Source organism: Stigmatopora nigra, chromosome 7 (assembly GCF_051989575.1).
Source record: "Stigmatopora nigra isolate UIUO_SnigA chromosome 7, RoL_Snig_1.1, whole genome shotgun sequence".
Classification (NCBI taxonomy): Eukaryota; Metazoa; Chordata; class Actinopteri; order Syngnathiformes; family Syngnathidae; genus Stigmatopora; species Stigmatopora nigra.
This window is the reverse complement of record NC_135514.1, coordinates 13,020,451-13,048,358: the sequence shown is the minus strand read 5'-3', so window position 1 is coordinate 13,048,358 and position 27,908 is coordinate 13,020,451. Positions and strand designations below refer to the sequence as shown.

General features: G+C 38.6%; 1 protein-coding gene across 1 annotated transcript in view; it reads right to left on the bottom strand.

Annotated features, from left to right (window-relative positions):
* The window catches only part of thsd7ab (thrombospondin, type I, domain containing 7Ab), a 70,175-nt gene extending 57,276 nt beyond the window's left edge, over positions 1-12,899 (bottom strand). Inside the window, exon 1 of the mRNA XM_077721038.1 lies at positions 12,494-12,899. Within this exon, the coding sequence (XP_077577164.1) occupies positions 12,494-12,626 (133 nt within the window). The 5' untranslated portion in view covers positions 12,627-12,899. The remainder of the gene's footprint in view (positions 1-12,493) is intronic.
* Positions 12,900-27,908: the final 15,009 nt, after the last annotated feature.

The following is a 27,908-nucleotide window of genomic DNA, read 5'->3' as shown; positions in this document are numbered from 1 at the left end:
TGGAAATGTAATATACATCTATACTCTTCATTTGAATTTGATCCTAAAACAATGTTTAATTTAGCTTTTTTGTATATTTTTATATTTTAAAAAATAATTTTTGAACTAGAAACACAGAAAAAATGGATAAAAAATGACAATTATTGATTTAAACGGGGAAATCTGGAAATATAATATACATCTATACTCTTCATTTAAATTTGCTCCTAAAACAGAAAGTCGCCACTCACAATTTACTTTCCCGGGCCGCACAAAATAATGCGCCGGGCCACATTTGGCCCTCAGACCGCCACTTTGACACCCACACTCTAAAACAACAGGTAATCATGACCCACGACTATCTGAAAATGACAAGGAAGTGACCCAAAATAACTCCACACACAGGATTGGATGTCTATGGGTTCATTGATTGCGACACGGTTCATTGATGGCGGACGGGGTCGCCATCTGCCAGACTGGTCTTTAATCCGAGGCCCCCCGTCTCCGCCAATTAGCCGGCCGCTCCGTCACCGTGGCGACGTGGCGAATGGTAGCGACTGGCGTGGTATTACGTCCACGCTCCACGCTGATCCTTTTATTTTTCAACCCGGCAAATCCGTCTTTCGACGGACGGCGTCCTTTCCGTCACCTTTATGTGTTCGCCGGGGTGCCGTTTCGCCGTTTCGGAGGCGGGATTGGCGGTCTCGATCGCGGGGGTTGTTGGACGAGCCCTCGAAGTGGCGTAAATACTGAGCACTTGTGGTGATTATGAGGGGAAAATGCCACAAGTGCAATTTTGTTTTGGTTGAGCGGTGAGTGCTAATCAATGCTAATTGCTAATTGTTTATTTGCGGGATTTTTTCTCAGATATTTTTTGTGGGTCTAGTTGAGATCGACAAACCAATTTTACGCTAGGACGCATTAAAAGTGGGTTGTGGTTTTTGGTATGACTTTTTTGTGGGTCTATAAGATTAAAAAAACATTTTAAAAGGACTTAATTTCCAGTTATTAAGTCGAACTAGTTGAATTTTGAAGCAAAATGGCCGTCTTTTAGTGGGTTTTCATACAACAAGGCATAAAAAAAACTCTGTTTTTAGGTATATATATTTTTTGTGGGTCTAGTAAGATTTAAAAAATAATAAAAAAGGACTTAATTTCCAGTTATAAAGTTGAAATAGTTTTGAGAGCTGAATTTTGAACCAAAATGGCCGACTCGCAGTGGGTTACACATTACCACGCATCAAAAATAGTCTGTTTTTAGGTATATTTTTTGTGGGTCTAGTAAGATTTAAAAAAATAAAAATACGTACTCAATTTCCAATTATAAAGTCAAACTAGTTTCAAGAGCTGAATTTTGAACCATAATGGCCGACTTCCAATGGGTTTCCACACAACCACGCATTAAAAATACTCTGTTTTTAGGTATATATTTTGTTGTGGGTCTAGTCAAGATCGACAAATCAACCAAATTATACGGTTTAATTTTTACGGTCTCAATTTTGAAGCAAAATGGCGACCCTACTGTCTGTTTTCATGCTTTTCTGCATCAAAATTCCAGTTTTTTTAAATGTCATTTTTTTGTGGGTCTAGATAAGCTCTAAAAATCAACCAAATTTCCAGTTATAAGCTCAAACTGGTTCCACAGGCTGAATTTTGAACCACAACAGTCATTTTGTGGGCGATTTCCAGGTTACATACTGCTCATTTTGTTTATTTTTGGGTCATTTTGTTGATTTTGGGGCATTTCCGGGTTCATTCCTCACAATTTTGGGTCATTTTAAAGTCCCTCAATAGCTGCCATTGACTATATCTAATCACTTCAATCCTTAAAACACAGAATTTTTCCCCCATTTTGAGAAACAAGAATGTAAATGACGGCGCCCGTGGCTAAAAACAAAGCTTTCGCCGCTATCGCCGTTTCCGACCTTGAAGGAACTTTGCGGCGCCGCCATCGCCGCCGCATCCGTCATAATCCGTCAAGGACGTCACGGCCTTTCGGGCCACGGCGAATGTGTACGTTCTTTACTTAGCGACACGTTCATTAAAAGCCGTCCAGAAAACGGCGCACGCCTTCAGATTGAAAGTGAAGGCGTGGGATTGCTTTAGCTAATTGTTAGCGACGGTGTTAGCCGATACTTCTGTTGACGGACACCACGCTCCGCTAGACTAAATGGGCGCTAGCTCTGTTTTTGCGTCTTCTCGCCAGCCGCCAAAGGAAAGTCGCTAACGAGCAATAATTAGGACAACAAAACCATAGCGACTATTTCTCTCAAGCCGCACGCTAATGGCTAATTACGCTTTAATATCTCCCCGTCCATCATAAAACAGATGCTTGGCGAGCGCTGGAAGGATATTCAGATGCCGAATGTCATTTTAAAAATGGATTGGTCACGGATTTGGGAGACTAAAGTGCGGAAAATTTTGCGTTTTGTCACAAAAGAAAACGCAAAAAAGAACAAAAAATGACAACAAATACTGGAAGTTGGCGTTTTTGGTTCTAAATTAAAGTCCAAAAGCAGTTATACTTTTACAACTCAAAATTTACGTTTATCACTCTTGAGTAGACCCGCAAAAAAAATCTGTCCGTTTTGGTGGAGTACTTGAATTTTGGAATAAAATGCATGGATTTTGGCTGTATTAATAAATTGGATAAATACAAAAAAAAACGGACTAAAACAACGATCCACAACATGGAATTTGGTTACATACCTATCATGACTAACCCCCCCCCAAAAAAATATTTAGCCGTAAAACACTCGAATCCAGTCGGGTCACCTGTGTGGATTTTGCATGTTTTGCACCATTTTAGATAGAATATATATTTTCTTTTTTATAACTGTGTTAAAAGCCCAAAATATTCAGGTTTTTTTTATAGATTTAAAACAATGTTTATTTTAGTTTTTTTTAAATATATTTTTAGATTTTACTAAATGATTTTTTGAACTAAAAACTGAAAAAAAAACTGATTAAAAAATGATAATTATTGATTTAAAAGGGGAAAAATCAGGAAAATTAATATACATCTATACTCTTCATTTTAATTTGATCCTAAAACAGAAAATTCAGCACTCATGATTTACTTATCGGGCCGTACAAAATGACGCGGGGGGCCACATTTGGCCCACGGGCCACCTCTTTGACACCAGTCCTCTAAATTGTCCCTAGCTATGATTGGTTGTTTGTATCATCATGTCCTGCCACACCGGACCACAAATTCAGCTGGGATTGGCTCCAGCACCCCCTACTGAAGATAAATCAGTTCAGAAAATGAGATAAGCATTAATATAAACATGTATGTATAATAATATATGCTTTCCCATATTAAATAAACCAAATAAACTATTACAAATAACCACCCAAGGCTCTTCATTGAATGCCATTGGGAGACAAATAACCCGTTTTTTTGCAGGTCTCCCATTGAGTTTTTTTGTGGGTCAGTTCAAAGTCAATAGGAGTCCATTTCAGGCTGTTTTTTTAATCAATAACATTGTGGATTAAATGAGGGTTCTGTCCAATTTCTAACCAATGAGGAATTTCTCCCGAGCCAATACCCGAATATCATGTTTTTGGTATACACCCGCGTATAATAGCGTTTAATATCCGCTGCCTATGTGAAATCGCTTTCTGTTTACATGTTTTTGAGTGAATTACAATCTATAGGATTTACCCATTTTCTATCCACGCGAAAAAAAGAAGAAAAAAAAAACAATGAACAAGAGATACGGAGGATTAAGGACAGCGCGGTGGATACGCGGGATATTTACCCCCCATGCCTCGACGGCGATATTGGAAAAAATCGTGCGGGGAAGCGGAAAAAGAAAAAAATCCGGGTAAATGTCACGGTGGGAAAGACTAGGTGGATATTAATGATTTTTAAGCTGTCCCAAGATGGCTGCCGGATGTGTTTGTTTTTGGATTGGTGGGAGGATGGAGATGAGGTGAGCTTTTTAAAAGTGGGGAAAATAAATGTAAGCAATGTTTTTTGGGGGATTCGGGAGTTAATGTGGGAACACGGGGAGCAGATGTTTCCCGGATTTTGCCTGCAGCGTCACCGGGAGAATCCGGGTTGGGATGGGTGGGGGAATGCGGGTAAAGAGTCGGCTTGCCTGCGGGTATGCAAAGAAGATTCGTCTTTTTGTAGGTTTTACGATACTTTTGAATAAGCAGCTTGTCAAGCGAAGCAGAATTTTTATCCTTTTTAGGAAGTTACGTGGCAAGAAAGTTGGATTTTTTGTGGGTGAGTCGGGGTCACCCGCATATCATTTTGAGTACTATTTGGGTTTTTTTGGACAATATTTTTGTCTATCTTGATTTTTTTGTTGCTATGTATCGGTTCATTTAAAAATAAAGACATGACTTTTTGGTACCGCTCTTCCTTACGAGGGTCGCCGGGGGTGTTGGAGCCGACTATGGACACCCTGGAAGAGTGGCCGGGTATGTAGAGAGAGATAGGCATTCATTCTAGGGGCAATTTACAACAATAGACAACAGTGTACAAGCAGCTAGCCTAGCATACATGTTTTGGGGATGTGGGAGGAAACCAGAGTACCCGAAGAAAACCCACGCAAGCCCGAGGAGGACATATTAAAATGAGAAAATCGAGCTCTGGCCGACTTCTTCCACCCTAACACCTGACTTCTGCCGCCCTGCCTGTCTGCAACCCTAGTGCGTGGCCGAGATAAGAAAAGCGCAGTACCCGGAGAAAACCCACACAAGCCCAGAGTAAGACATATTAAACTGAGAAAACGAGCTCTAGCCAACTTCCGCCGCCCTACGACCCTAACGCCTGACAGCGGCCCTAACGCATGGCCAAGATAAGAAACCGCAGTACCCGGAGAAAACCCACGCAATCCCAGGGAAGACACATTAAAGAGGGAAAACGAGCTCTCGCCCAATTCCACCGCCCTACGACCCTAACGCCTGCCAGCGGCCCTAACACATGGCCAAGATAAGAAACCGTAGTACCCGGAGAAAACCCACACAATCCCAGAGTAAGACATTAAAGTGCGAAAACGAGATCTCACCAACTTCCACCGCCCTGCAGCTCCAACACATGACAGTCGCCCTAACACATGGCCAAGATAAGAAACCACAGTACCCAGAGAAAACCCACACAAGCCCTAGGGTAAACATATTATAGTGGAAAATACAATTTCTCTTCCTGGCCACGGCCCTAATTGGTGGCCTAGACATGGCACTCCATTTCCCAGAGAATTTTCCCGTATGACCCGGATTGATTTGTCCGGTAAACGACGGAGGCATTTGCTAAACGGCGCCATCTACGGCGCCATCCACGGCATGATGCCAAAAAAGAGTTTTGTTCTAAATGGTGCGGCTTACACTAAACCCGGCTATTACTGATACAGCAAGCACGCCGGGTTTAGAGATTACACTTTATCCAAAAAACTTTATTTAGAGTGAGATAAGAGGATTCCAGTCGCCGCCACGGCCGCCATCGCCGCCATCGCCGCCATCGCCGCCTTATTTCGGCCATATTATGACAACTGCAAAGCATATTTTAGATTACTGCTTGAATAACAGCCTTGTCCTGAAATACACCGCTCGCACTGAGCGGGGGCGGGTTGGGCGTAAGAGGGGCGGAGCTTGATTTTTTTTTTGTTTAATCTCGGTCTTTCGAGATGGAAGTACCCACTCGAGTAATCAGCGCAGCGCTTTAGTCGGCGCTCAATTTTCTTTCAGTGCCTCTAATGATGATCCAAGTCTGACTGGATGACTATTAAGGATTCAAAATGCCTGATTGGAAAAAATATATAGAAATTACCCACAGAAAAATTGTATTTAAACCAAAAGATGTATTTCAGGGGTGTGTAGACTTTTGATTATAGGATGCAAAGGCTATTGCATTTCATGTGGGCCGGGCCATTTTAATATTTACATTTTTTTTTTTATAAATGGATTAAAAGAACTGGATTAAAAACCCTAAATATTCAGTTTTTATCGATCTAAAACAATGTTTTTGAGCATTTTTTCTTAGTAAGAGAAAACCGTTTATTAAATTATTTGTTTTTCATTTCAAAAGAAAACCATTTAAAAAATATATGTTGCATATTAATTGTTTTGTGTAAAATTGCTTTAAAATTGCCGAATGTTTTCAATTTCTCTCGTATAAGCCACACCCTTAAAATGGTTGCAAAATCGTCCAAATTTTCAATTTCTTCAATTTCTCTCGTATAAGTCGCACCCTTAAAATTGCCACAAAATTGCTGAAGTTTTCAATTTCTCTCGTATAAGCCGCACCCGGAAAATAGCCGTAAAATAGCTGAAGTTTGCAATTTCTCTCATATAAGCCGCACCTTTATTATTGCAGATTTTTTTCCAAAATCTCTCGTATAAGCCACACCCTTAAAACTGCCGTAAAATCGCCAAATTTGTCAATTTCTCTGGTATAAGCCGCACCCTAAAAAGTTCTTCGTTTTTTTTAAATCATTCACAGCAACAAAATAAATGTTGTTAAGAGTTGTATCTGTTTATCTTTTCACTATTTTTGAAATAAATGACCATATCGGCCATATTGTCTTGCATTAATAGCGTTTTGTACATGTCAAGTCTAATTTATGCGCATATAAGCCTTACCCTCGATTCAGTCATCATTTTTTTAGCTCAAAATACGGCTTATACGCGAGAAATCACACTAAACATTTTATCTGTTTATCTTTTCACTATTTTTTGAAATAAATGACCATATCAACCATATTATCTTCGCGTAATAGCGTTTCGTGCATGTCAAGTCTAATTTATGCGCATATAAGCCTTACCCTCAATTCAGTCATCATTTTTTTAGCTCAAAATACATCTTATACGCGACAAAATACCCTTCAGGTGACATTACATCAGCAATACAAAATACTAAATGCTAAAATGCAACTTCAATTGTTACCCATAATCTTCCACCCGCAGCTTTCGAGCAACATAAGCAGGTAAAATTGAAGAAATGCCTTCCTTTTATATAAAAATATACACCAGGAATTTCTCCTTCCCAAATCAAAGACTACTAAACCACTTTTTTTTACTTAATCCAAAGTCTTTTCATTCTTCAATTTAGCACAAACTAAAAAAAAATGGTGACTTGAGGATTCCCTAACGAGTCGCAGCCTAGAAATTCCACTCCAACTAATGAATGGAAATGAAAACACACGCGTAAAAAAATAGAAAAAAAAGGGATTTGAATAAAAGCCAGGGGCTCCCCAAAATCCCAAAGAAGGCGTTTGTTATGATTCTTATGCGTGGCCTCAATTTCTTGCCAAGTAACTCATTTGCGTTCAACCCCAGGTGCTCCGCTAACGAGGGTCACCCAGAGTGGAAGTGGAATTTGTTATTCCCGACGGGGCTCCGCCTCCTGTTGACGCTTTCCCCTCCCCCCCGGGCTGGAATTGGCGTTTGTCTTGGGATGTTTCCCCCCTATAAAAAAAAGGTGTAGACGGCGTACTTCTACGGGATGTTTATTTTTCGACGTTTGCTCACAGCTGCCATATTTAAGTGGGATAACTCCCAATGACAGCTTCCATTAGTGCTGTGTTTTTTAATAGGAAGTTGAAAATGACAAAAAATGGGTTATTTTCATCGATGATGCCAGATGAGTTGGCTCGGGCATCGGATCAGGATGCCCACTAGGCCAGGGGTGGGCAAAGTTTTGGGGCCGGGGGCCATATTGACTTTAAAAATGTGACAGAGACAAGATATGATACATATAAAAAAGTGCATCCGTTAACAGTACCGTATTTTCACGACTATAAGGTGCACTGTATTATAAGGCGCACCCTCAATGAATGACATTTTTTATCATATATAAGGGGCACAGTATTATAAGGCACACCCTCAATGAATGACATTTTTTCCATATATAAGGCGCACTGTATTATAAGGCGCACTGTATTATAAGATGCACTGTATTATAAGGCGCACTGTATTATAAGGCGCACCCTCAATGAATGACATGTTTCCATATATAAGGCGCACTGTATAATAAGGCGCACTGTAATAAAAGGCGCACTGTATTATAAGGTGCACTTTATAATAAGGCGCACTGTCTATTTTGGAGAAAGTTTAAGACTTTTAAGTGCGCCTTATAGTCGTGAAAATACGGTAATTGCTATTGACTTCCAGGTATGAAGCACTCACTACACCACAGTCACCTCTAGAGCCAGCCATTGTTGATGTTTTGGATTTTTTGGTATAAAATCTTGCAGTGGGGGAGGAGCTATAGGATGGAAGATTGTATAAACTAAGATGGCATCTGCATATTTAACAGTATTGTTTCAGTTCAGGCGTTTGTGTTTTTTTTTTTATATATCCGACAGTGGTGGTTTTTCGTTTTTGTTTTTCTGTTTTTTCCATATATAAGGCGCACTGTATTATAAGGCGCACTTTCTACTTTGGAGAAAATTTAAGACTTTTAAGTGCGCCTTATAGTCGTGAAAATACGGTAATCTTATTTTTGAATGTGTCTGCATTGTAATCCAAGTTCATTTAAATGTATTTATGTTATGTTGCCATGCAAAAAAAACTTCCCAAAAGCCTGATTTTTTTTTTCTCCTGAAAATGACGCGAGTCTGATTTTACCGAGAATGATCGTCAACTCGAGTGTAAATATTCAAGGCGCAGTTGACTATATTGGCATTTTACAGCATTTTGATTGCTTTTTTGCACACCTCCAAAAAATCCATTTGAAGAGAATAAAAGTCAAGAGCAGCAAAGAATGCGCTCAAATAAATGAAAGATTTATTCACAGCGCTTGTCATTTTTTTTCTTTTAGTTCGCTCGCTAGTCGTCGAAAAAGTCGTAAATGTTGAACGTTTGAGCAGGAAGTGAACCTTCATGTTTTTCCGCCATTGTAAAGTCAAACTAGGAAAGATGAATACCCGAATAAAACCCCCCATGCGCTTTTATGAGGGGAATATGTACTATTTTTACCGTTTTTATTGCCACAAAAGGGGAAAATTGACGACAAAAGCACTTTAATGAGACGTTAAATTAAAATGGGAGGTTGTTATCGATATGATCATGTGATCGGAAAGAGCAATTTTGAGATTATTGGCTAAAAAGTAGCTTTAAAAAGTATTTGGTTACATTTTCAATATTCAGGGTTTTTTTAATCAATAATTGTCATTTTTTTATTATTTTTTACTGTTTTTAGTTCAAAAATCATTTTGTAGAATCTAAAAATACATTTAAAAAAACTAAAATAAACATTGTTTCAGATCTATAAAAAACTGAATATTCAGGGTTTTTTAATCAATAATTGTCATTTTTTAATTCATTTTTACTGTTTTTAGTTCAAAAATAATTTTGTAGAATCTAAAAATACATTAAAAAAACTAAAATAAACATTGTTTCAGATCTATAAAAAACTGAATATTCAGGGTTTTTTAATCAATAATTGTCATTTTTTATTATTTTTTCCTGTTTTTAGTTCAAAAATCATTTTGTATAATCTAAAAATACATTAAAAAAAACTAAAATAAACATTGTTTCAGATCTATAAAAAACTGAATATTCAGGGTTTTTTAATCAATAATTGTCATTTTTTTATTATTTTTTTACTGTTTTTAGTTCAAAAATAATTTTGTAGAATCTAAAAATACATTTAAAAAAACTAAAATAAACATTGTTTCAGATCTATAAAAAACTGAATATTCAGGGTTTTTTAATCAATAATTGTCATTTTTTTATTATTTTTTTACTGTTTTTAGTTCAAAAATAATTTTGTAGAATCTAAAAATACATTTAAAAAAACTAAAATAAACATTGTTTCAGATCTATAAAAAACTGAATATTCAGGGTTTTTTAATCAATAATTGTCATTTTTTTTATTAATTTTTACTGTTTTTAGTTCAAAAATCATTTTGTAGAATCTAAAAATACATTAAAAAAAACTAAAATAAACATTGTTTCAGATCTATAAAAAACTGAATATTCAGGGTTTTTTAATCAATAATTGTCATTTTTTTATTAATTTTTCCTGTTTTTAGTTCAAAAATCATTTTGTAGAATCTAAAAATACATTAAAAAAAAACTAAAATAAACATTGTTTCAGATCTATAAAAAACTGAATATTCAGGGTTTTTTAATCAATAATTGTCATTTTTTAATTCATTTTGACTGTTTTTAGTTCAAAAATCATTTTGTAGAATCTAAAAATACATTTAAAAAAACTAAAATAAACATTGTTTCAGATCTATAAAAAAACTGAATATCCAGGGTTTTTAATCCAGTTCTTTTAATCCATTTAAGTAAAAAAATACCTAAATATTATATCTAAAATGGTCCAGCCCACATGAAATCAAGTTGATGTTATTGCAAACAAACCCGAGTTTGACACCCCCTTACTATAGTGACAAATAACTACCGCATGGGAATCGAACCCACGCCAAAGTCAGGCGAGGCAAGTGAACTATTACACCAACTAACTAACCCCCCCCCCAAAACCTCACCTAAAGCTAGACCCTAATCAAGCTAGCTAAACAAGCTAACATAACAACACAATGAAATGATACAATACACCTATCCCAATTACTAATACTACCAAAAAAACCTACAAATTCCTTCCAAAAACTGCACCAACATCATACAAAGAAAAAGAAAGACTCCTTCCACGGACTCCGACGCAACTGGATTACATTTCAAAGCACGGAGCCCCCCTGGAGCGTCCCCCCCATTGACTGGCAGGAAGAAGGTAGCGCGGCATGGCGCGGCGTGGCGTGGGAGCCACGGCCTAATCGGCGCTGACCTACAGTTGGGTGGATGTAGGTTAAGTTGCTGGCTGTGGGCTGACGGCACGCCGTTTGCTGGCTCGCTGGCTGGGCTGGGCTCGGCTTCCCCTTCCTCAATTCCGCTCCCTTTCCTGGCTGGTTAAATCCTGGTTGCGTTAATCTCCTTAGCGAGCTACATCCTCTTTAAAGATGCGAGAAGAGGCGGCGAGTTGCGTCAAAGCATGAGGCCGACACGACAGGCACGGGTCGGCGTCGGAGGGGTAAAGTTGGAGGTGAAAATTACCCGGCAACAAAACCCTGTAGCTGTGTTTCAACACTGGATGACAATTAGCGATTAGCTGTTAGCGGTGGTGATATGATATTAGCTGATATGATAGTGGGTATGATTATAATTGGTTGGTATGATGGGTATGTTTGAGAGAATATGAATTATTTTAACTAAACTGCAGTTTTTGGATGATTTTTTAATGGGATTTGAAAGAAGATCGACCGCTCTAATTGGATGGTTACCAAATTAATCAATGTATACATTTAAATTGGTGGTCAATTACTGTAAAGCAAGGGGTTGGTTCATGTCAACTCAATTTTATGTGGGTGGGACCATTTTAGATATATTTAGATTTTTTTATATATATTTTTAGATATAATATTTAGATTATTTTATATATATTTTTATATATAATATTTAGATTATTGTATATATATTTTTATATATAATATTTAGATTTTTTTATATATATTTTTTAGATATAATATTCAATTTTTTTTAAATAAATGGATTAAATGAACTGGAATAAAGGGCCAAAATATTCAGTTTCTTTATAGATCTAAAATAATGTTTATTTGAGCTTTTTTAAAATATATTTTTAGATTTTACTAAATGATTTTTGAATTAAAAACACAGGGAAAAAATGATTAAAACATTACAATTATTGATTTAAAAGGGGGAAAAATCTGAAAATGTAATATACATCTATACTCTTTATTTAATTTGATCCTAAAACAGAAAGTCAACCCTCCTCATTTACTTTCCCGGGCCACACAAAATGATGCGGCGGCCCAAATTTGGCCCCCGGGCCACTACTTTGACACATCTGCTCTAAAGCTAACCAATAATAAATCCAATACTAACCAAATAAAATTCCGAAAATTCCATTTAAACACATTGAACATGAATCCACATTAGCCACGCGAACGCTAGTTCATTCCTCCATTAGCAACATTAGCTAACGCCACGTGAACACACCTAAAGCGCTACCACACAATATTCCTTCCACGCCATTCCTCCCATTTCCCAAAAGACGACGTCCTTTTCTCGTCATCAACGACGTCGTTACGACATGACCGAGTTAACTTTAGCGCCGGCAAAAGTCCAACTAAGTCCATTGCGGGCGCACGCTAATTAACGTCAATCCTTTTGTAACCACGTTAAGTAAGCGAGCGGCGAATGGCGAATTGGGTGGCGTGCGCTCAGATTAACGGGCGCCATCATCCTCCCGAGTCATCTGGCACGTCAAAGTCCAACTCACAACAATCGCCTTGTTGACCGACAACGTCCCACGTTAATTAACGCCAATCCCCCGCTCTTTGACCCCGTGTCAAAATCTGTCAAAAAACCTCCGGGAATCAAACCCGAACACTACATAACCTGCGCCTCACATAAACCAACACAAAACCACTCACTACTTCCTTCAAAAATCACATTTTTTCCAAATTTTTCCCATTCTTTTCACATTTTCTTCTTATATTCGGGTCTCCCGGCGCTAACGCTAATTAGCTTCTACCTGTTTCCCAGAAGTAAAGCGACTTCCCGCCATCTCCAACGTCCGTTTGCGCCAGATCCCGGCGCAAAACGCATCCCAGCAGAAGCAGCAGGGACGCCGGGAGGTGCCGGCCGCCCCTCCGCCGCCACCCCATGGTCCGTAAAAGAAAAAAAAATAATAAAAAATACACCCTTTCCTCCCACAAATAACTAAAACACCCCCCAAAAAATTAAAAAGTAAATCCAGTAAAGTGCACGAAATGGAAAGAAAAAAAATATAGTCCTAGTGGTGTCCTAACGGCGTCCTAACGGCGTCCTAACGGCGTTCACTTTGAGGCAGTTGAAGGACGCGGGGGGGCTTTCTGGGGCTCCGGAGACGGAGAAGCTCCTTCCATGGCCGTGTCCTCCCCCCTCTGCTGGCGGCGGAGAGAAGCGAGGGAGGATCTGCAGTCTGTGTGCTCTACCAACTCTCTCTCTCTCTCTCTCTCTCTTTCTCTATTTCTCTCTCTCTCTCTTTTTGTCGCTCGCTCGTTTGCTCTTTCCATTTGAGCCCCCCCCCCCCCTTATTCTCATTACCTGTCTTGTCATTGGCTCTCCTTTTATGAAGGCCTCGGCAGACCAAAATTGGCTCTGTGGGGGCTTGTTTGAAATTCAGTGCCTCGCCATGCTTTCGCCAAATTTGCCTTTGCCTGTGTCTATTCAAGAGAAGGGTAGATATAGTTTTATTTTTTATTTTATGGGTGGATTTTTTTTTGTTCATTTTGGGTCATTTTTGCCAATTTTGTGTCAATGTTATAATAAATATACTTTCTACATACTATAAAAAATTAAGCCCCTGAATCCCGTTTTGCCCACCCCCATGAAACTTGGTAGACATGAAGTCCATAAACAGACCCACAAAAAAGTCTCAAGAAACCACATCCAAAAATGCAATGCAAGGCAGCCATTTTGTATCAATGTTAAGATAAATTGTCCAAGTACTTTCTAGATACTATAAAAATTCAGCCCCCGAATCCCGTTTTGCTCAGCAACATGAAATTTGGCAGAAATGTCTCTCATAAGCAGACCCACAAAAAAGTCTCAAGAAACCACATCCAAAAATGCAATGCAAGACAGCCATTTTGTGTCAAAGTTACGAAAAATTGTCCAAGTACTTTCTAGATACTATAAAAATTCAGCCCCGGAATCCTGTTTTGCCCAGAATCATAAAACTTGGTAGACATGAAGTCCATAAAAAGATCCACAAAAAAGTCTCAAGAAACCCCATCCAAAAATGCAACGCAAGGCAGCCATTCTGTGTCAACACTACAATAAATTGTCCAAGTACTTTCTGAATATACTATAAAAATTCAGCCCCCGAACCCCGTTTTGCCCACCCCCATGAAACTTGGCAGACATGTCCCTCATAAGCAGACCCACAAAAAACTCTCAAGAAACCCCATCCAAAAATGCAACGCCAGGCAGCCATTTTGTGTCAACATAACAATAAATTATCCAAATACTTTCTACATACTCTAAAAACCCAGCCCCCGAACCCCATTTTGCCCACCCCCCATAAAACTCGACAAACATATCCCTCACAAGCAAACCCACCAAAAACTCTCAAGCCACCAGACCCAAATAAACCAACCCCAGCAGCCATTTTGGTTCAAACCCACCATTCCATGCAACCATTTCTTCAATATTCCCTTCCATTTTCTTCACAACCTCTCCAAAATCAAGCACCAGAAAAGCACATCTCATGAATACATACCCCCCCCCCCCCCCGCACCCCCCACCCTCCCAAAAAATGTCTTGAAAAAAACCTTGCCAGATAAGACACAGGAGGTTTCCCATTTCGGGATTAAAGCAACATTCTTAGATACAGCTTAGCTTCCAACTCAATGTACTTCCTATTATTACCCTGCTCCTATTTCTCTCTCTCGGGGCACGGGGGAAGGAAAAACACCCCCTCCCACCCTTCCTCCATCCCTCCCCTCTCTCCCCCCCATGATCTCGCTGTTCGGCGTTCCACGGGGGGAGCAGCGGGGGTCTGAGAAACGCCGTTCCCGAATCAGAGAGGCAGTCGAGAAGGCGGATGTTCAGATGATGGGAAGGATGATGATGATGATGATGATGATGAGGGTGGTGGCAGCGGGTGGGAGCAAAAGACGCAAAGCCAAAAAACGGGGGCGACCGCGGGAAAGAATGGAGGGAGCCATGGGGGGGGGGGGGGGCGTACAGTGGGAAATTGGGCGCCTATAACGAGCGGTTGACTGCAATTGGAAAAATGAGTGGTGGCAAATGCGGGGGGTTCGTTAATAAACCTGAGACGTCCCACTTTGCGTCGTCTTACCAAATAAATCAAAATGTGTTCAAATAGGGGCTCTCATTGTTCGGGAATTTGAGTTTTTGTAGGGTACAAGAAGTCAAATTTCTGAAATTTGACTTCCAGTATGGTACAAAAGGTCAAATTTCTGAAATTTGACTTCTTGTACCCTATAAGAAGTCAAATTTCAGGAATTTTACTTGACTTTGTACCCTACAAGAAGTCAAATTCCTGAAATTTGACTTCTTGTAGGGTGTCCCAATACTTTTGTCTCAACTCATGGGCTGTCATGGACGCCACCGTCTTTTGGACCGGGACTAAATGATCGGTATGGGTTATCCGTCTTAATATTCCACTTTTTGTGTCAAGATTGGGCTTTTCTCAATTTCTGACATAGTGAAACACATGGCTCTCGAGCCGCATGCGGCTCCCAGCCAAAAAGAAGGCAACTTTCTGCTTCTTATCCTATTTTGCATATACAGTAATCCCTCGATTACCGCATATTCACTTATCGCAAATTCCCGACTTTACATTTTTTTCCACGTTTTATTATTATTTTTTAAAATATAGTTCATAAAAATGTGAAAATCTATGCTGAAACTTATAAGCGGAATACACTTTTCCTACTAGGTCTCAGCACTGAAGAAAAAAATATTTGCGTACGCGGTAAAGATTTATCATTTGGGGAGCGAGCGCATCAGGTTTTGGATGCGAGCCATGGCCTTTGTTTAATTGAAGTGTTTGTTTTCTTGGGTGGCGCCGAGCCCCCCCCCCCCGGAGAAAAGGTCCTGTTTACATTTAACTCCATTATACATCGACTCAATACACACCAGCTGCGCCGCTATTTTCCATGTTATCTTTTTTTTTTTTCATTTCCACTATGAGTCAGTCAGGTTGCCTTTATTGTAAAGTCCATATTTCACTTTTCCCTGGCTGAAGGTGACCGATACTTTTTTGGAAAGGTCTCTAATAATAAGATTTGATTTTTAATACAAAATTCATTGTTGTTGTCCCAATACTTTTGACCAAATTCCTTCTTGTCCCAATACTTTTGACCAAATTCCTTCTTGTCCCAATACTTTTGACCAAATCCCTTCTTCTTGTCCCAATACTTTTGACCATATTGCTTCTTCTTGTCCCAATACTTTTGACCAAATTTCATCTCCTTGTCCCAATACTTTTGACCAAATTCCTTCTTCTTGTCCCAATACTTTTGACCAAATTTCTTCTCCTTGTCCCAATACTTTTGACCAAATTCCATCTCCTTGTCCCAATACTTTTGACCAAATGCCTTCTCATTGTCCCAATACTATTGACAAAATTCCTTCTCATCGTCCCAATACTTCTGACAAAATCCCTTCTTCTTGTCCCAATACTTTTGACCAAAATCCTTCTCATTGTCCCAATACTTTTGACCAAAATCCTTCTCATTGTCCCAATACTTCGGACAAAATTCCTCCTTCTTGTCCCAATACTTTCAACAAAATCCCTCCTTCTTGTCCCAATACCTTTGACCAAATACCCGCATTTCCCATTATATTACCCGCATGCGGCCGTAAATGTTCTTTCTAATTACACGGCCTCCATATGAGTTGACAGGCTAACAATAGCGCTAAAGGGTCAGCTAACGGCGCGGCGTCTGTTCGCCAACGCCGCTTCAGTAGGGGGGCGGAGCTCATATAAGGCGCTGTGGGGCGTATCTGTCAGGGTGTAAAATCAAAAGCAGAAGGCGGCTTAATCTTTATCTGCGTGTGACAAATTGCGCTGCAAATCAAATTTTACTTTTCTCTGATTTGTGGGATTGAAAAGGAGGCGGACTCATAAAAACACACACACACACACACACATTACAGCCCTGCTTAATCACCCCCAACCTCCTCTTCCACGGCAAATAAACACCATCAACGAGCTAGCACCGCCCATCCCGGAACATAGACCCTAAAACCCGATAAACACTCATGTCATATTCACTGTGGCCACCAGAGAGCAGTATTTCCGGCCAAGTCAATCAAACCAAATACAAGACTTTCAAAACAATCCATTACGAGGCATTTGACTCGATTTGATCGATTCCTCGTTAAACAAACCGTGTTTTTGTTGTTGGGTGTCAAGTTGTAATTGGCTCAACTTCCTCCCCCGACCTCGTGGCGTCCCCCCGGTAACCCCCGTGCCGACATCTGAGAAGGAATATGTTGACAAGTTGTAGAGTACGGCAGCGAATGGCGTGCATATTTATGACCATCTGTGGGCCTGGAAATGCTACGTCTGTTAGCATTGGGAGGAAGTTATTCACTGCCATTGACGGATATATACATTATATACTATATTTGCTTTTGTACAAAAAATATATACCTATACCGAATACCTAATAGTTAATAGCTAATAGCTAATAGCTAACAGCTAACAGCTAACAGCTAACAGCTAACAGCTAACAGCTAATACCTAGTACGTAGTACCTAGTACCTAGAACCTACTACCTACTACCTACTACCTAGTACCTAGAACCTAATACCTACTACCTACTACCTACTACCTACTACCTACTACCTACTACCTACTACCTATTACCTACTACCTACTACCTACTACCTAATACCTAATACCTATACCTATATAGAGGTATAAGTATATATTTGGTTCAAAATATTCAGGTTACAACATTTTTTTAGTGACTTGAGAACATATTTACATATAAAGTACACCTCTACTTACGAAGTTGTCAAGTTTTGGAACCAATGATTTTTTGTAAATAGACATACAACCGTATATCGATTTCTTTACTTCTATGTTGAAGATGTACTATGATATTTTCCATTAGCTGTCCCTTTCATTGACAACTACAGAAATCATGCTAACGCTAACATTAGCCAGTGAGAAAGAGTAAATACAAGTACAACTTCGAAAGGTACACGGTGTTAAAATTGAATTCCGCTGCATTGATGCGGTGACTCACGAAGAACACCACGACCTCGTAGAAGCAGTGACTCATGTGCTTGGAGGGGGGGCAGGGGTCCTTTAGGGGGGGGTCACCACGCCACAACAATACCACAACGCAACAGACGCGTCCAAACACATTAGCACAAGGACACTTGACATGAAAACTAAAGTTCACTTCATATTTTTGAAACAACCAAGTGCATGAGTTAACGTTAGCGAGCGGTTAGCGCGTCGGCCTGAGCGTTTCGGGGTCGTGGGTTCGATCCCAAGTGGGTCCTGGCTGTGTGGAGTTTGCATGTTTTATCTGGGCTTGCGTGGGTTTTCTCCAGGGTACTCCGGTTTCCTCACATGTGCTAAAAATGTGCATGCTAGGCTAGCTTGCTAACACTCAAAATTGTGTTTTGGTAAGAGTATGATGGGTTGGTTGTCTCTGTATGTCTTGTGATTGGCTGGCCACTGACTCAGGGTGTTAATTCGAGTCCTATTAGGACTGGTGTCAAAGTGGCGGTCCGCGGGCCAAATCTGGCCCGCCGCATCATTTTGTGCGGCCCGAAAAAGTAAATCATGAGTGCCGACTTTCTGTTTTGGGATCAAATTAAAATGAAGAGTATAGATGTATATTAAAATTTATTTATTTATTTAAAAACATTTTTTAATCCATTTTTTGTGTGTTTTTAGTTCAAAAATCATTTTGTAAAACATAAAAATATATTCAAAAAAAGCTAACATAATCATTATTTTAGATCTATAAAAAAGGAATATTCAGAGTAATTTAATCCAGTTCTTTTAATCCATTTATTAAAAAAAATATAAATAAAATTGTCCATTTTGTTTTGTTTTTATTTATCTTCTATTTTAACAATTTTCTCCGTTCCCTTAATCGTTTTACCGGAAGACGGTCACGATAGGTCGGATGTCGGATAGCGTAGCGTGTACGTCTAAAAATCCTCCGAATGAGAAGTTTTTTGCTTCTAATGCTTTGCGCTTCTTAAAAAGCCAGGCCACTTATTTCCTGACATCCCCATGACACGCGTTTAAGCTTTGGAGAGCTAATGTTGCGTCGCTAACGCGAGAGGGAGTTCAACCCAAATCCGAGTGTTTGAAGGCGATCCGCCCACGCGCCTTAACACCTTGCCCATAAATCCGTGAAAAAGCAGCAAAGAAGAAGAAGTTATGTTCTTAGCCGCATTGTTTTGTCTCTCAGTCGGATTAGAAGAGCAATTTTAAGGGAAAACTTTGTCTGTCGGGGGGATTATGGCAAATCTGACGCATGCGGGGGGTGTCGGAACCACGGCCCGATGCCCACTTTTGATTGGAGCGCAGAAATTGATGAGCTGAACAACCCAAGTCAGGCAAATGAACTATTATAAACAAACTACAGTAATCCCTCAATTATTGCGGCTTCACCACATTGCAATTTTTTTTAGGGAATTTTTTTAATTATTTTTTTTTTGTAAATTCATAACAATGTGAAAATTCACGGTAAAACTCGCAAGCATAAGCCCCTACCCTTCTCCTCCACTTGAACTAGAACTCACTCCGAAATGAAGTAAAAAAATAGATAAAATTAAAAAAAATCTTTTACATTTTTTTAAAAATTTTAATTTTTTTCTTTACGTTTTTTTGTTTATCGCGGCCATGTCCAGTCTACATTAATCGCACTAATCGAAGGATTACAGCAATATATTAATACTGCCAAACAATAAACGATTAATTAATTCAAAATTTAGTTCAAAATTCACTTCCAAATAATAAAAAAAATAAAATATTTCACATTAAAAAAATGATTCTATATTTTCTTTAACCATCTAGCTAGCATTTCCGGATATCCCCTGGCTGTCTCCCCAAAGATAGCTGTGATATGCTCCAGCACCCCCTGCGAACCTTACCTGGATAAAAAAATGAATGACTGTACCCGAACAAATGATGAATATTTTAGAATATTCTTATACCTCAGCATTGCTAATGGCGTCACAATGTCAAGATAATATTTGTAAATACATTTTAAAACTTTTTATGGCTTTTAATCCAATTGGCTGTGGAATCTTTTGATCTTTCTTGAAGTAAAAAAAAAAGTTTGGATAACCCTGCAAAAATGGCGGAATTTGGGTCGAAAACATAAAATAAATGCCACCTCGACTTCCTCTGCTCGCTGTGTTGTTTCCTTTCACAGGAAGTTGACAGCAGGGTGAAAAAAAAGTGGGACACCTTGACGGAATACGCAACACCGTGTGCGTGTATATGTGTGTGTGTATATGTGTGTGTATTTGGGTGCGTATTTGGGTGTGTGTGTTAAGGATGGCACCATTTGATGTTTTTAAGTTAGCGCTAATGTGATGAAAATCATGTCGACATCGACGAAGAGCTGATGACAATGCTAAAAATGTATCGTTGTGGTAGAAATGGCTGTAAAAAACAATGATTCAAGGGTGCTTGAGTCTTGTTGTTGACGGTGATTGACGCCCAATCTATTTGAACTGCAGCCCATTGCTGTTTGTGATTGACAGTGGAAGGAAAAGGGGGAAAACAATTGGACATTCTAGCAAGGGGGGAAAATGATTGAGCTCAACTATGGTGTATTGTTTTGTGGTTAGCTAATGCTAACAGACAATGTAAAGTGTCAAATTTGTAAATAAATGTTATGTAAATAATCTTTTCTTCATTAAAAAATGAGGTATTATGAAATAAAAAAATATATTCATTCATTTTCTGAACTGTTTTATACTCACTAGGGTCGCGGGGGTGCTGGAGCATATCCCAGCTTACTTCGGGCTCTACTCTTAATGGCCAGCCAATCGGTGGCCAGCCAATTGGAGGCCAGCCAATCGCAGGGCACAAGGAAACAAACAACCAATCAGAATTTAGGGTCAATTTAGAGTGTTAGCCTGCTAGCCTAGCATACATGTTTTTGGCATTTGGTAGAAAATTGAAAAAAAACATGCAAGCCCAGCGAAAACATGCAAAATCCACACAGGGAACCGACCAGGGATCGAACCCAGAACCCCAAACTGTGAGGCCGATACCCTAACCACTCCCCAACGTAAACATGTAAAAAAAAATTGAAGTCTATAAATAAAACACTGTGAATTCATTATCCAGGTAATTTTAGCATACCTACATAACCAACAAATCAGGCTCCGCCCCCCTGCCTAGTGCCCGTAGTTAGCTGGAATAGGCTCCGGCACCCCCCACCACAACCCTCGCGAAGATAAGCGGTTCCGAAAACAACGGAATGAATACATAATGGCGAGCAAAAGTGAGTTGGACACCCCCTGGTGTAAAAAAGCAAGTCAAATAGGGAATTGCATTGCCAGATAAGAAACTGAGCTACGTAGGCCACCATTTTGGAGATAATGCCTGGTTTCATGTTTTCATGTTCCCTTGGCGGATGTGAAATGAAACCACAAATGTACCTTAACATCGGGGATTGTCAGCGCTAAATCCCGATGGTCGGGGACGTTTTTTTCGAAAGGCACGCAGGCGGGATTAACGTGATTTGTTTAACGACATTTTCAGCCTAAGCATGTACCATTGTATTGTACTTGTTACTTATGAGGGGATTTGCTGCCAGATGGGAGGGGGTGGGGTTTAAAGGTCAGAGGTCATGGCTCCCAGATGCTCAGATTGGATTGGACGTCTATTGCTGTCAAAAGTTAGGTAAAAATACATTGATTTTGGGATTGGTTTGGGTTTGGGCTAATTGTTTTTGGTTGATTATTTTATTTTATTTTTTTAATTAGATGTATGACTGACCTCTACTTATGAATTTTTCAGGTTAGGAATTTTTTTAATGCAAATGAATGACTCGAGATACAAAAAAGATCCAAGTTACGGAATCCGCCAAAAAGTAAATGTCTTATATGTTGTTTTATTTTGAAAATATGGTCGCGAATGCATTGATTGCAATAAAGAGGGAATTATTTTTATGTTTTATTTGTTTTAAGATATTAATAAATCATTTTTTTATATTTTTATTTCATTGAAATGATTTACAGTCAAAACAGTTGTATAAGTCTGCATTTTAAAAGAAAATAACTTCAAGTTTACATTATGATTTTGGTTTTTTTGCAAATAACTACTGTAAACATGAATAAAATGGAGAAACCACCAAAAAAATGTGTAAGGTAGAAAAATCTCAACTGAAAATTATTATCGAAAAGTGTTTATGCTGTTTAAAAAACTGCCTTTCAGTGTAATTTGTTTCATATTTGTTTTATATTGCTTTTTATTCAAGTTAATATGGTCTTCTTTTTGTATTTATTGATAGTCTTTAGCTTTAATGTTATTTTTTATTTAATTTAATTTTTTTTTGTGTTTTTTGTCTTGTTTTGTTTATTTTAGTACCTAAATGTACAAAAAAAAACAACAAATAGCGTAATTTTTTCTATTTTTGCTACATTTTTGCTACATTTTTGCTACATTTTTGCTACATTTTTGCTACATTTTTGGTGCTTTGCGGCTTTTTTTGTTTGTTTGTTTATTTTACTAATTGATTCCGGGTTTTTTTGGCCCACAAAAAAAATCCCGCATGATGGAGTTTCAAAAAATATGGGTCAGTATCACCACCCCGAGAGAAATAGAGGGAGAGAGAGAGCGCGTGGCGCACAACGGGGTCACATACAGTCCGCTCGTTGCTTTTAAATGCTATTCTGCCTAGCAACAGGAAATTCTGGAAAATAAATAATACAAGAAAATCCCCCAAAAACAATCTTGACGTTTTTTTGGGCGGATTACGTCCACGATTGTTTACCAAATCTGTTTTCCGGCGTGATAAAATGGTTGCGCTTGACACGTTTTTGTTTTGTTGGAAGCTGTTTTTTTTGGCGTGGGCGGGCTTGCACTTTGATGGCCAAGGTAGGGGCGCGCCAACGCCGTATTTGTCAGGGTCTTAGCATTAGCGCGTATTAATTCCATCAATGCTTCCACTTTTGGCTCGTTGATATCAAAAAATATAACTTGGCAATGTTTATTGGCGTGTTTTTGACCCCGTCGTCGTCGCCCAATGGAAACGGAGGGAAATAAGCCGTGGGGTTTCTCGCATTTTTTTTGGTTCGGGTGGAAGACGTTTTGATTGATTCAAATTGAAAAAGATATTTTTATTAAAAAAAATATATGTTTACCCTATTATTAACTAGTTCCTCTTGTAATATTCTGACTTATGTTAAATGTCTGACTTTTCAAGGAATAAATCCCAAAATTGATCATCAATTTGTTCCTTTACAAACTTCCGACAATCCAATTTGATCCAATCCGATTTCCGATCCGATTTCCGATCCGATTTCCAATCCGATTTCCAATCCGATTTCCAATCCGATTTGAATCCGCTTTGAATCCAATTTGAATCCAATTTGAATCCAATTTGAATCCAATTTGAATCCAATTTGAATCCAATTTGAATCCAATTTGAATCCAATTTGAATCCAATTTGAATCCAATTTGAATCCAATTTGTGTCCAATTTGTGTCCAATTTGTGTCCAATTTGAGTCCAATTTGAGTCCAATTTGAGTCCAATTTGAATCCGATTTGAATCCAATTTGAATCCAATTGAATCAGATTTGAGTCCGATTTCCAATCTCCAATCCAATTTTTGATCTCCAATCCAATTTGAATCCGATTTGAATACAATTTCCAATCTCCAGTCCAATTTCCGATCTCCGATCCAATTTGAATCCAATTTGAATCAGATTATCGATCTCCAATCCAATTTCCAATCTCCGATCCAATTTCAATCCAATTCCCCTTTCCAATCCAATATCCCGATATCCCATGCAATTTCCTCTCCGATTTCCTCCAATACCCACCCAATAAATCCAATCCAACTTTCTTTTGTCTCTCTCTCTCTCTTCTTAACGAAGGCGATCAAGCTAACAAGCATTTTTGTGTGTTTTCATTGACGCTTGTGTGATTGCGCCAGAATGAAGACCCAATGAAGCATACATTAAAAAAAAAGGAAAGGAGGGGGTGACAGGCGGCAATCCAGTCGTCAGCGACAGACATTTTTTGCCGTCTCTCTCCGCGCTGCCATGGCAACACGAGCAGGCAAAAAAAGCAGGCTGACCTGACGTTAATATGATCTGACAAGCCAGAGCGTGCGCGTGCGTCTGAGTGTATTTTAGCCCGAGACACACTTTTTTTTTGTTAGCGTTTTGTGCCCCAAGTCATTGTGTTTGGGCGCGTGAACGCACGCTTCAACGTAAAGCCCGTTAACGTGCCGTTGTTCTGCTTCTTAAACTCCACACAAGCCAGCGAAACCCCCGAATATTAAGCGCTCACCCACCCAGGAGGTTAGCTAGCGCGCTACAAATGCTAAAATTACTCCACCTGCGCTCCATATTATTATTATATTAATATACCAATTTTTATATGTCTAAATCAATGTTTATTTTAGCTTTTAATTATATTTTTTTTTTAGATTTAACAAAATGATTTTTTAACTAAAAACACAGAAAAAATGGATTAAAACATTACAATTATTGATTTAAAGGGAGGAAATTTAGGAAATTTAATATAAATCTATACTCTTCATCATAATTTGATCCCAAAACAGAAAGTCGGCACAAATGATTTACTTTCTCGGGCCACACAAAAAGATGCGGCGGGCCAGATTTGGCCCCAGGACCACCACTTTGACACATGCACTCTAACGAAATTAATTAATTCCAGAACTTTTTTGTAACTTGAAAATGTTGTAAGTAGAAGTGTACTTTATATTAAAATGTTCTATTTCGTTCCACGGTCTGCACATAAATACCAACTAAACCCTTAAAAAATTGGTCAAAGTGTCCCAATTTTGTATGAAAGATGTGAAGAAACATACAAAAACGTTATAAAATTATAAGGAGAGGATTTATTAATGTCTTAAAATAAATAAAACATATGAAAAGGCATCCTGTGCTTCTGAAATAGTTTGTTCTGTGTTGTATTAGTACAGTTTTTAATCGCTTAATAAGGGGAATTGCATTCATTATTAAGGGGAACCTTTAGAGAAAGTGGACAAATGACAAAAAAAGGCCAAATCTGATGCTTTATTCTAAAAAATGTGGCCATGTTTTCTATGAAATCCATTGAAAAAAGCCCCTAAATGTATCACGTTCTTAATCGTTTTGGTCACAGTGAAAGAAACCTCCGTAATGACTTTTCTCAAGTCGTTAGCAAAGAAATAAATGAAATACAAATCCCCAAAAGGCTGCACGTAATCACAACGCTTCCCCTTCGCCGCCCCCTTGTCCATCCATCCGTCCAAGCGGCATTTCACGCCATTTTGACTCTCCGTTCGAAAAAAAACAAAACAAAGAAAGCGACCGGTTGAGCCAAGCACCAAAATGTCCGCCCGCCGGCTACTTAATTCTGCCTAACGTGTGGCACAAATAGAAGTAAATTGAAATGTGACATTGTTGGGGAGGGGGCGGAGCTTGGGGTGGTCGCAACTCTGGTCCTTGGCGTTGTCCTCGCGCGTCCAAACGCGGCGGGACGTCCAGTCACGAGCCGCCAAACTGCGCTTGGACACTTCAGGGAGCAAATAGAGCGCAACGGGGGCGCGGGTGGGAACGCCGTGGCGGTGACAACGGCGGTCATGTTTGTTCATCTCTTGTTTGACCTCCAGAGTGCGGCGCCCACCCACCGTTCAGGCCCCTCCCCCTCCCCAAACCCAATCAAAGCCACTGAACCAGCTGAGTTCACATCTGTCCCGGTCTGTTTCTGGCATTTGTGGATCTTCTCATGACGGTTTTAAAGCGACACGGCAATTTTATTTAAGATGAACCCCCACGAAAACTCCACACAGGTGGACCGACCTGGATTCGAACCCAGAATCCCAGAGTTGTGAGGCCGACACGCTGACCACTCGCCCCACCGAGCCGCCCGCTAATGAATATATTATATGTAAATATGTAAGATTGTAGCGGAAAGCTAATTTTCAACTTTAGTCCATTGTGTTGGTTGAAGGTAAACATTGAGTTTTTGACAGGATTGTGATAGCAATTTTGTTTAAGATGATTGGCCGAGAGGTTCAGAGACGGGAGTTGATGTATGCTAATTGCTATTGACTACCAAGGTATGAAGAGAGAAGGTGTTTTGGGTTAATTTAGCACTCTTTTTTGAAGGGAACTATACATTCACCTATAGAGCCAGCTATTGTTGATATGCTGGAATTTTTTGGTACAAAATTTTGTAGTGGGGGAGGAGCTATATGATGGAAGAGTTTGTAAATGTAGGTGGCATTTGCTTATTTAACAGTATTGGGTTTTTTTTGTTATAAATAGAGGTACAGTATCTCATTTTTGACACAGGTGTTAAAGTGAAAGTATATGATGAGTGCCGACTTTCTGTTTTAAAATCAAATTAAAGTGAAGAGTATAGATGTATATTACATTTCCTGATTTCCCCCTTTTTAAATCAATAATTGGAATTTTTTAATCAATTTTTCTGTGTTTTTAGTTGAAAAATCATTTTGTAAAATCTATTTTTTAAAGCTCAAATTAACATTGTTTTAGATCTATAAAAAACTGAATATTCTGTTCTTTTAATCCATTTATTCAAATTAAAATGAAGAGTATAGATGTATATTAAATTCGCAGATTTTCCCCCTTTTAAATCAATAATTGTAATTTTTTTAATAATTTTTTCTGTGTTTTTAGTTCAAAAATCATTTTGTAAAATCTAAAAATATCTAAAAAAAAAAAAAGCTAAAATAAACATTGTTTTAGATCTATATAAAAACTGAATATTCAGGCCCTTTAATCAAGTTCATTTTATCCATTTATAAAAAAAATCTAAATATTATATCAAAATGACGTTAGGTACGACTACTGTACAACTCGAATAATATTTAGTAAATGTTCAAAAGTTGTAGCAAACCTACGCAAATATAACTCCATTTTATCTCATCCATTAAAAAGTGTTTTGATTATTTCCTAGACGTTAGGGTTCAGGCGAGAGGCTATTTGCTTCATAACATCTATTAAATAAAGCACTGATATTCCAAAAAAAAAAGCTTCTGGTGATGCTAGAGCAATTTAGTTTAGCGCATTTCCATATCAGCCACTGCAGATGTGCTTCAAGCTTTGGCAAAGTTTCAAATTTGGCTCTTGGACTTATAAAAAAAGACAACCAAGGCGCCTCTCGATCAGAAACTGGAGACAATTCTCGATTAAAACCTTGGAAATGTGACAGCGATGCGTCATTAAAAGCACATTTGCAGCGGAAGTGCTAAATCTGATCTAGCGGAGGATATTTACAGCCTGATGCCCATTCTTGTCATTTCGCCCGAGTACTAAGACGAGGCTGTTAATGGCGCCAAGTAGGACATTTGGGATGGCCGAAATTGCACTTTGTATTTTTAGCACGGTGGTCACGTGGATGGCAAACGCCATGGCGGGAGAAATGTGTAATTCCGTCTAATAGTGAGGTCCGTTTGGCTGATTGGACATCCCCAATGTGGTGTTTGGAGTCAGTTTGATTTGTGAGAAAACCACTAGCGACCCAATGGAAATGTTGACAGTGATTGGAAACACTACGTGGCTCCACACTGCCCCCATCTGGACACTAAGGACATTGCAGGTCCGAATCAAAATGAGTTAGACGGCTAACACAGTCAATGGCACCAAACAGGGATAGTTCAAGGGAATTGGAAATTTTAACTGTATAATCTATTAAAAAAATAAATATGCAGTTGCCATAAAACGGTGCATTTTAATGATAATTATGTCTATTAGAATTTCCCATAGTATATGATTAAAATAATGTAAAATTACCTTGTTAATTACTATTGTTAAGTGTTTTAATTAATTAAAGTTTTATACTATTAATACATACTTAATAAAATCAACTTTCAAATGAAACTGGATGTTGATATTTTAGTGAATTATTTATTAGCTTCTTTTTAATTCCTGATTCACGACACGTTGTTATTGTTATAATTGACAAATAATGTTCATTCTATTCATAACCAGGTTGTATTTATCTTTTAATTGACCTACATTTTCTTTTCTTCATAAAGTACTTTTATTATTATATTAATAATATACAAGTGTTATTTTTTGTATCAAGTCTAAAATAAAAATTAAAATTTAAGTATCCACTCTGTGTAAAGGGTTAAATAACATTAATAAAAATATATATTTCACCTAAGAAATGTAAACTTCCGCATGTTGACGCAGCCTAGTGACGTCACATGTACATTGACTTCTGACC